The sequence below is a fragment of the Drosophila eugracilis genome, unplaced genomic scaffold, assembly GCF_018153835.1.
Source record: "Drosophila eugracilis isolate 14026-0451.02 unplaced genomic scaffold, ASM1815383v1 contig_2167, whole genome shotgun sequence".
NCBI lineage: Eukaryota > Metazoa > Arthropoda > Insecta > Diptera > Drosophilidae > Drosophila > Drosophila eugracilis.
In genome coordinates this window covers 1793629-1804669 of record NW_024573052.1, presented here as the reverse complement: position 1 = coordinate 1804669, position 11041 = coordinate 1793629, and the positions used below count along the sequence as shown (strand labels likewise).

General features: G+C 44.5%; 1 protein-coding gene across 2 annotated transcripts; it reads left to right on the top strand.

Moving 5' to 3' along the window:
• The first annotated feature begins 1131 nt into the window (after positions 1 to 1131).
• On the top strand, positions 1132 to 10427 carry LOC108102462 (delta-sarcoglycan). 2 transcript variants are annotated; one of them, XM_017207472.2, is made up of 6 exons: positions 1132 to 1329; positions 4825 to 5391; positions 5491 to 5611; positions 6973 to 7234; positions 8409 to 8532; positions 8662 to 10427. In XM_017207472.2, the coding sequence occupies exons 2-6, from the start codon at positions 4894 to 4896 to the stop codon at positions 8848 to 8850; spliced, it is 1194 nt and encodes a 397-aa protein (XP_017062961.1). In that variant the 5' UTR covers positions 1132 to 1329; positions 4825 to 4893; the 3' UTR covers positions 8851 to 10427. The 2 variants fall into 2 exon arrangements, with proteins under 2 accessions (XP_017062961.1, XP_017062960.1); XM_017207471.2 differs by having other exon boundaries at positions 1132 to 1473.
• The last annotated feature ends 614 nt before the right edge of the window (positions 10428 to 11041 follow it).

Genomic DNA, 11041 nt, shown 5'->3' with positions numbered 1-11041 from the left:
ACTCCCACTCCCTCTCCCTCTTCCTTTTCCTCTCCCTCCGAATCTGACCTGAAGCGACCCCAGCCCTAACCCACTTCCTTTTCCTGCAGCAGCAGCAGCAGCAGCTGTTGGCAAGGACAATTAGAAGGACCCTGGACCCAACCCAATGTGTAGAGTTTAGCTTGGCTTAAAAACAAAGGCGAGCCCCAGTGTGTGGCAGGCAAGCAGGCAGGCAGGCTGGCTGGCAGTTACCGCCCCCTTCTGCCAACGTACTCCCAATAAAGGCGCAAAAATTATGAACTTTGGCCAAAGATGAACACGCTTTTAATTTATAAATACGCATGGGTTTCGGTGCTAGCAAAGGGTTGAAAGGGTTGAATAAAATTGGGATTCCAAATAGCTGGGGGTTGTCTTTTTGTAGGACAAAAGAAGGCAGAGACTTTCCCATTTGAAAACACTTGGAATAAAAACTTGAAACTTCTTAAGATAGTAAAGTCTAAAAATATTAGTTAGTAGGCCTAAGACTAAGAAGAGGTTTTCTTTAGAGACATTTAACATCCATTCCTAGTCCAACTTTTATCACAAAAGATATAGTCTTATAGCCAAAAAATCTTATTTCGAGTGCATCAAAAACCCACCAGAAACCTCCACACATCACACTAAATAATTTACAAATTTCTGGCAAAACTTTAATCAAGTTCCGGTTTCGAATTAAGACCCCGAGACTGGCACCCTCCTAACTCCTTCTGCTCTCCTCTAGAGATCTCTTTTTCTTGGCCAAGACAGCAACACGTGGCTTTCGCTGACCACGTGTTGCTTTCGCTTTGGCCCAAAAATGTAAACAAACTTCGAGGGCCGAACCACTCGAGTGGTGCCGAACGAGGACGATTCAATGATGGGTATTCGGGGGGGCACTGCCAAACGGCCGTCCTCAGCCAACCGATGTTTGAGTGAAACCCATTCGGCTATGCCGCTCGTGTGAAAGCTTTGCGGACACGAAGCCGAAACCGCTTTACTGCCAGCTACTGGCTGTGTGCTATATGGTTCCCATTCTTGTTCGCGTTTCCATTCTCGTTCACGAAACGAATTGCTTGCAAAAATTCCGGCAAATGATTCTGGCTGGTTCTGCCGTCAGTTGTTGTGAAACCGTGAAAGAGGACGGTAACCGTGCGCGCTTTTCAACACACACACACACACTCTGTGAGAGACACTTTTCCACCAAGCGTTTTTCCAAGTTCAAGTGTTTCAAAAATATTACTTTCGAGTGCGTTTCTTTTTTTTTTTCTGTGGTGTTTTTACGACGTACGTGCTGCGATCTTTCGTTCATGGCTGGCGATTGAAATTGTGAAGGTCAGCGCGTCGTCGCGATCAGACTTTGAGAGTGTTTTTGTGTTTGTGTTTTTATTGAAAACCAGAAAAGAGATCAAAGATTAAAGATTAAAGATCCATAAAGATTCCCGTTTAGCTAAGCCATTAAGAACTTCAAACGTTACAGTACGTATATGATCTTGATTAGGGTAAACTTCTGAGTTAGCTGGGCTTAAAGAATAGTTTCAGTTTCTAATAAGCTGAAGTCTTAGGTTGATCAGCTACCTCAAAAAGAAGCATGATCAATCAGCATGTTAACCACTTTTTAATCTCGACAATCATGTTAGGCCAAAAAGCCAGCACAGCTGGAGCCTTGCCAATGAATGGCAGGCCAAACCCTCCTCGGCAAAGGGTCTCCCCTGCCTATTAGGTCCCGAGCCCCTCATGGGTGCTGGGAAAGTTTAAGGTTTATGGACCTTACGCCACTTACGCATGATTGGAATAAAAATGTCCTGCAGGCGGCAACAAGGACATAACAATATACATGCGAGTACAACAATGACACAAGTGTGGCTGCTGCTACGGCTGCTACGGCTGCTACGGCCACTGCCACTGCCACTGCTGCTGCCAAAACGTACGAGCGCCATTAAGTGTGGCAACTACATACAACGAACCACCTTTTGCACCAACACACGCACGCACACCCAGAGAAGACACAACATGAAATGGTTGCAAAATATATGAAACTGCTGTCCCGGAGTCGTAGTCATAGTCATAGCTAGAAGCTAGAGTCGGAATACGGAGTAGTATTATGTCCGAAACCACGACGCCGACTGGGACTACGGCTCAGTATGGGTATTAGGTTCAGGGTCCGGGTCTGGGACCAGGAACGTGCCATGGCACCAGCCTGCTCATCCCCCAACTAGTTGATAGTTGCTAGTTGGTAATGTAAAGTAAAGTAAAGTAACGTAACGTAACGTAACCCTTTCCTTGCCCTCACCCCTCCCCAAACCACATCTGCATATGGGTCCCCGGTCATGTCTGCGTCCATCCTGCCGTCCCATGTCTGGCCTTGTTGATAACTTAATAGCAGGACAATGCAATATTTTCCATTTACGAGTTCATTTTGTATAAACGGCTGAAAGCAAGTGTTGGTTCTTGTAAACGGTTGAACGGCAATCTCCTCCAATCTACCAGAATTTGGCCTTAAATTGCATTCGTTTTTGGCCAAACTACTCGTGCCAGCTCGGAATGTTTATGGCCCAGTCAGTCTGTCAATATCAGTCATGATCTGTGAGTTGGTCTTTGGACCAAAGGCGGGGGCAGAAAAAAACCAATTCAAATCCTGTCCGCAAACACATCCTGCGTGGTACGACGCACAACGGGGGCAGTCTCATTTCCCATGAATATCACAATGTAAACGGGAAAATGTGCATGGATGTGACGACACAAGTTGCAATAAAAACGTGTGGCAGCAGCACCATCAGCAGAAGCAAAAGAAGAAGTTGTAGTAACAAAATTAAGAGAGAGACCGAGAGCGAGAGTAGAAGGCCAACTGTATGGGGCAACTTTACTATAACGTGCCGCACGTGATGCTTATGCCCAGCGGAGTTCATGTTGCACTTTGTCCTTAACTCCCAGTTTCCCAGTTACCCACTCTACCCACTTTTCCGATCCCTGATTCCGTTTCTGATTCCATTTGCGTGCGTGCTATAACCCACCGCCTGTCTGCAGATACTAAATCACCTTCAGCTCCCTTGAACAATTCTCAGAGCACGATCCTTGGCCTTCATCCGGCTTGGAATCTGTTTGAATTTTCAGATTACTGGCCATGGCTGGGGAATGGAAATGATTACACGAGAAGAAAAAGAAAGTTTAAGCTATTAATATATAAATTTTAAACCAGTTTCTACTTTCTTATAGAGCACAAACTGCTTCTCATTGGTAATTAACAAGCTTATTAACTTATTAAGAGAGTTTTTACTACAGAAAGTGTGGCATTTCTCTGAGTGCATCTACCCAGTGGGCCTAGACTGCCAGCAGAGTCAAACCTTTTAAAATAAATAACACAATTTGTAGAGTGTGGAGTTTGTTGTTCCTGTTTCCTGTTAATTGCTTAGCAGCTGGGACGACTTTGCTGTTTAACCCACTGAATTGCAGGCTGCGTAAAGTCTTTCTTTTAGGGAAAACCCTTTTCCCCATCTTTGCTTCTTAACATTTACCAGATTCCAGACCACAATCTCAAATCCTTTACCCAAATAGCTTTTATAATCAGCCGCCTAGCACTGGTCACTGGTCTATGCTCTTCGCCACTTTGAATGCACTAAAACTGAAACCGTAAACAATCGAAGTAATGGCCCAGGCAGACTATATAAACATAATGATAAACATAAACAAAATAAAAACTAAAACTGATACAGGGTCACAGACTAGAAGAGAGATCTACCCAAAGGTGACCACAAGAGTACAGATCGTAAAAAATATATTTACGGGCAATTACTCAGTACACATGGTGGAATCTTTTTTTTTCAGCCTTCGAGCAGGCAAAGTGTTTTGCCACTGAAACATCATTCATACTATAACCTACTAGATCGTAGATACTTTGCCAAAGATATATATATCTAAAGCGACCAAATTATCTATCTATATATTTATTTATACATTTTTATTGAGCGAGCAGAAAATGTATTTCATAACTCGAGCGGATTGGTTTTTAAGAAGAAGCTAATGGGGTGGATAAGGGGGGGCGGTCTTTCGATCCTAATAATAGACTCATAGATCTAGCATGATCTAATTTGACCTGCGCTGTATAGTGAACTTTCAACCTTTCTGTTTTAAAGCCAAACGAGAGGGTAGTGTAATTACCTTTGACACGAGATTGGCTGGAAAATAATTTACTTGCTATTCTTGAATTGCTTATTTATTTATTTATGAGCCTCACGAGCAAAAAGTCTATAATTTATTCATTTATGACTTTTTATTTTATTTATTATGATTTCTTTTGACAGAATGGTTTAATAAATACCCCCTGCCGCCTGCTCTCCCCTCGTCATTTCCACATGCATTTCATGCATGTAAATGTCCCGCCCACTCACATTCTCATTCAGAATATATATATATATATTTATATATATATTCCGATTCACATTCACATTCACACACTCACCTGCAGTCGGCAGTTCGTAAATGCAGTTGCCGTTGCTGCAGGCATGCATAATTGAAGAGCTGCACGTGTGAAGTCGCCAACAGCTGACGCCACTAAAGTCATCAACGGCTGCATTTGCTGTAGTTGCACTTACAGTTGCAGTTGCAGTGCCTCCACTGAAGGCTAACTGCCACAGCCTGCTGCATATTTTAATGCCACCCGTGTGTGTGTGGCAGAGTCCACTGTTCAGACTTCATAAAGCAGCACCTTTCGCAAACCAGATTTATGGTCATACGATCTTCTTAGATTTCCTTCTCTCTCTTTTTTTCAGTAACTTTAACTACCCCTTAGTGACCCCTTCTAACCTTCTCAATCTCTCTCTCTTCTTACAGGCCATATTTAAAGACCAGACAGACATGACTTTCCCATGCAGCCACTAGCGGCAGTTCAGCAGCTCAGCAATGTTGGCTGCTGGCGGCAGTGAGATCAGTGACTTTGGCCAAAACTCGCGGCGTTTATCGGTTGGCACCACGCCCAAGCGACCGCACAAAGCCACCAGCCATCGTCCTGGCTCAATGACAACTGGCTGCACCGGCGGAGCCAGCAGCGGTAACGGAGCTCCAAGCTCTAAAGGAGCAGGCGGAACTGGAGGTGGAGTTGGAGGCGGCGGCACTAGCACGATGACTGCCACCACTGTGACAGCGGCAACGACGGGCAAAGCCACTGTTAGCCATGGTCATGGTCATGGCCATGCCAATGTTGCGAGAGGAGCACCACGCAGTGCCGGTGCCAATGGACGGTCCAATGTGAACGGATTCGTTGGCGGTATTGAGACCTATTTGGGCCTTATTGGTTGGCGTAAAAAGTGCCTGTACACTCTGCTATTGCTACTAATGCTGCTCATCATCACAAATCTGGTTCTAACCCTTTGGATACTGAAAGTGATGGAGTTCTCAACGGTAATGGCAAGCACCCAAACACCCCTCTTTCTCCCTCTTTATAAACCACCACCCACAACCAATCCATCCCATCACTAACTGTCCAATTAACGCTTCCAGGAGGGCATGGGTCAGCTGAAAATCGTACCCGGTGGCATACAGTTGTCGGGACAAGCGATAATTATGGACATGCTGCGTGCATCTACAATCCGTTCGCGGCACGGCCAGCCCATCTCGATAGGTGAGTGAGTGAGTGTGAATTGCGTTTCCGTGGAACGCCTCTGGCATTATCGAGCGATTAGCTGCAAACAAACACCGTACAGGCAACCCTCGTTTAGATTCACTCACTGCCAGCCTGCGCTAGGCTTGTGCCTATTAATATTCATTTCATAAATTTGTACACTTCATGTTTTCCCCCCCACATTCGGCGGTTCGGTTGGTCAGATCGTGGTCACCCCATGATGGGTCATCGCTTAGGTTTCAAGGGACATTGCTACAGTTAAACTTCCTCGACTAATGTCAAAGTCATGGACACCCATCATCCCATGACTGAGCCATTCACTGCATCATCCTGCGCATGTTTAATGAACTGCGCTGCTGGCCGCGCTATTATGCAGCCTCCTCCGAGTAACATTGGCAGACCCATTTGTTCTACCCACCCCCCCTTGCCTTGTTCGAGGGCAAGCTTAAACATTCATGGGACAGGTGTGTGGATATATATATATATCCATAGGCAGGTGCAAATAGATGTTGCACGAGGACAAATGTGTGCCGGTGCCAGTCCAAGACATAAATCAACAGATATCAAGAATGTTCAGCAAGCTGGCCAGGGCAGCACAAGAAATCAGTGACGCTAAGCGTTGATAGTAAATGAGATCGGGGCTGTTGCTGCGCTCCAGCAGAGTTTGGCTACCTACCTAGCAGCCCCAGCTGCAAGATGTACAATTACAGATAAACCATATGAAAGCAGGGCCAGGCAAGAAGACTGATGCGATTTCCCAGGGACCTTCGTCCATGTGTCGACAGGGAAATGCTAGCCGAGAAAAGCATCAGAGCATTTCCCGCAGCGATAAGCAGCACAGCAACCGCAGATACGTGCGCGGAAGTGGGTGGTGACTGGTTGCTGGTTGCTGGTGCTATTGCAGATGGGCAAATGGGATACGAAACCGTAGAGTGGGGTCATAGGTTATGGCGGAGAACCAGCAGGAAACAGCAGGAACCGCCAAGAACCACCACCAGGTGGCAGCTGTCAGCGATGGCTGTTTGATAGTTGATAGCCAAGAGCGATGGCCAAGTCCAAGGTTTAGACAAAAGCTGGCGGGCGGCAAGAGCAGAGTTTGGAGATTTGATTTCCGTTTCCGGTGTCTTGTTACGTGCTATCTTAACCAGTTAGCAGCAGCAGCGTTTACTTATTTATATTGCAATTACTGGGCTAAAGTTACCCACATTTGTCAAACATTTGGATTAATTCAGCCTCCCCCTTTCCCTTGCAAACACTTCCTATATATGCTCTCTCTCTATCTCTATCTCTATATTTCTATCTCATTTCTAATGCATCTGTATTCCTGTTTCCTTTTCGATTCCTTGGCGCAACATCAACAGAATCATCACGTAATTTTTCAATCAATACACGTGACCCGAATGGTATGATTGAGAATCATTTATTTCTGGGACACGACAAGTTCGAGTGCCTGTCCGCGGGTTTTCGCATAAACGACACCAACGGACGCAGCCTTTTCTCCGTGAACCGCAATGAAGTCACAATCGGAGCTCATGCCCTGCGGATCGACGGCGAGGGCGGTGCCGTCTTTCGAGAGTCCGTTCAGACACCTCATGTACGGGCCGAGCCCGGACGGGAGTTAAGGTAAGTTGGTATAAGGTAGAAAGTAGTAAGGATAGTAGTGAAGTTGGCGACTTGACTCGGTGGGGGCCAAAACGATCTCGCACAGAATGCCAAAGTCATGGCCAATTAAAGTAAATGAAATCGAAAGCCAATCTACTGCAGTCCGGCGTTGAAATTCAATGACTATAATAAATTTACAGAGCAGCAGCAGCAGCAGCAGCAGCACAGCATCCATGTGGCATGGCATTCTGTGTGGCATATTAGTCGTTCTTGGGTTGGGGGGAAATCTGAGAAATAAAAAAAAAAAATTAAAAGCAAACACTGCTGCTGCGTGCGCCTCTGTCAACGTCACCTTTTGCGGTAACAAAAACAACAACACAACAGCACAACAGCGCACTCTCCCCCCATGGCGGCTCACAAAAACGGCAGTCAAGTGGGTGGTGCACTTGCACTTCCACCTGTTCCCCCACCCAACAAGGTGTCGGTATTCAGCTCAGTGAGCTCACGCGGGGAGTGAAAATATTTATACACATTTGTCAGAATGTACACAAACGTTGGCAGTGAATTAAAAAGTGCTAAAGGGGCCGTCAGACCTTTTTTTTTCCTGTTTGGCAGGCAGGCTAACGCCGGGAATCGGACTGGGATTGGTAGTGGGCTATGGTATGGCGGTGCCATGCAGTTGGATGGCATTATGCGCCCAAACAGTCCAAAGGGGCCTCCTCTGTGTACACATACACATACATATGTATACCATTAACAGGATCGGCGGCTTGTAATAACATTTTCATTGACAAATTTGGTGATAGCTGCCTGTTGGTTCATGAAAATTACAAATTGTCTGGCGCCCAGATACACACACACAAACACAGAGATACACACACACAGATACACACACAAACACACACACACAGAGAAATATTTGAGTTGACGAGCCCACAGCCGAAAGCGTTGTCAACGCAAAGTCATATCAGGCATTCAAATTGAAATTGCAATGTTTTTAAGGCCCCCACCATTCATGCATTTCCCGCCGCAATTGAGCGACTTTCCGTTTCATTAGGCAGACAGGAGGGGGAGTGGTCCAGCCAGGCCACTACCATTCTGGGACAACCTGTGAACTGTACCCATTCAGTGACTAACCAAGTTGCCATGCCACGCCACGCATTGCAATGCATTTCTCGTTCTGATTTAATTACAGACTCGAATCGCCAACCCGCCAATTGGAGATGACGGCGGCCAAGGACATCAATTTGCAATCGCGGGCTGGAGGCATAGAAGTCGTTGCCCTTGAAGACGTCAAGTTCCGAGCCCTCGATGGGAGCGTAAGTATGATTAAAAGAGATCTCTACCTACAGCCCTACCATATGTAGATTCCCTGTGAAAAAAGCAGCAAAGTAGTAGCAAAGTCACCCATTCCCTTCCTTTCTATGTGCTCTTTTTATCCCCTGCAGCTACGTCTGGAGTCCTCAAAGATACTCATGCCCAATCTGCGGACGGCTCAGCCGCCCATTCTGGGCACTGCCCAGAGCCGGGATCATATGCATCGCGTCTTCCAGCTCTGCGCTTGCTCCAATGGCAAACTCTTCCTAGCCGCTCCGCATTCAATATGTGCTGGTGATGATTCCACGGTCTGCAGATGATTGCACGACACTGCACGATGGCACACAGCCACATCCACATCGTCCACATCGTTCACATCCAATAGATCCGGCTAGGAGGAGGGAGGCTAAGCAAGATCATAACCTATAGATAGATGTATGCACCACACCACACCACACCATACCACAGGCATTGCTAATTGTAACATAGAAACGGTATAGAAACCAAAATTAATGGCAAACACAACGTACATCCGGCGTTCATAATCGTTCATAGCCCAAACCCCCGCCCTAAACATACCATACTCTCGAGGGAATTTGTACTCAAACTCGATGGACAAAATCAAGAGCTTCTTAGACACTTGGATGTTGTGTTTTAGTATAACGAAAAAGGCAATTCGGAGACTTAGGCACTTTACCCCCCTCCCCCACTCCCCCTATAGACATATACTATCTATATATCAACCCAAGCAACTAACTAACTAAAGGAGTAAAATACATATATATATATATAGGCGAAAGTACATAAACCATAAACGAAAGTAGATCGTTAAATCCCTTCAACTAAGTTGGAAGTCAGAAACAGATTTCTTAGCTAGCCTGCCTTATCAAGGGAACTTAAAGCCCTTCTAAAGTCCCAGCTTAGGCTGAAGGAAAGTATTTCTTATAGTTTTTCCATTTCCCATTACCACTTACCCCTCCCCACAAAGCAGTCCAGAGATATTGTACATAAGACTGTCTAAAACATAGAAGAAACCCTTATGCCATTGCCTCCTCTCCCTCAAACTGCAGCAATCTGTTAGTAAACTGAAATAGCACGTAACTCTAACTGTAAACTGTAACTCTAAAACTGTAAACTGTAAACTGGTAACTGTATTCTCATGTAGATAATAATCTCGCAATGGAAAGGAAAGTCTAGAGAAATGTTTATAATAATAATCAAGATCAGAAATAATCGAAATTCAAAACCAAAAACCAAAAACCAAAACACAATACGAAGACAATGAAATATCATCCAATGAATCGCAAAAGAGCTATTTATACCTATACATACATACCTATAGATGATCACAGATACAGATACAGATACAGAATATGAATATGAGTAAAAGATACGATTAAAAGAATATCATTATGGCTATATAGATATCATTATGGATATGAATATGAGTATAAAATATGATTATTAATAGAGTTGAATATGAAATTGCCGTTGAATTTGTCAAGTGTGAGAGCACTGATATATATAGATATATAGAAAATATATATATATAAAAATAAACAAAATAAATATATATATTAAAAACTAACTAAATAAATGTATATGTATCTGTATGTATGTACACCAAATGCAAATGCTTTTAAAGGGCCATTAAGTTGTAATTTGTTGTTGATTTTTTTATTTTTTTTAGCACGATTTAGGAAGAACATAATGTTTATATACATATATATATATATATATATATAGGAGATAAAGGGGAATACGAACGAAATCTTTATATCACATATATTGTAATACCACAAAATAATATCTAAAAAAAAAAAGAAAAGAAAAGAAATACATGCGTAAAACAAAAAACCAACCAACTAACTTAACTAAATCTATTCGGAAATCAATGGCTGGCTGGCTGTAAGCTGGAAAAAACAGAAAAAACAGGAAAACAAAAGTAACAACAACTCCTGCAGAGACTCTGCAATTGGTTGGACATACGGATTTTTAATTCGACGGCCGGGATTGTGCGCACTTTTTCCAGCAAAGCGCTCAAAACGAGAACTCAAGCCGAGTGCTCGTTGGTTAACGCCTTCTAGCACCACTTGGCTAGAGCTGAGTAGAGTAGACCAGAGCTGAGTAGCGCTGAGTAGAGTAGAGCCAAGCAGAGTGTGGCAAGTGCTTTGTGGGTGCGTCTAAGCGAAAGACTCCGCCGCCACAGGCAAAGTGACGATGACAGAGGAGAAGACTACCAGTCTTCTTGCCCACCCAGCCGGTACAAATGATGTGGTCGTCATCGTGGTCGTAGTCATAGTCGTGGTCTTGCCTTCGTTCTTATTATCGTAGTCGTCGCAGTCGACGACGTAGTCATCGTTGTTGTGGGAGTTACCGACGAGATCGACGATGGCACACGACGAATCCTCGGGCCCCCCCCTAAATTGAGTTATTCTCTGAGCCAAGAACTTGTTTTGAGCTGAAACGAGCTTGCTTGCCTTGCTTACAGAAGCTTTGCCAGCACTGAAG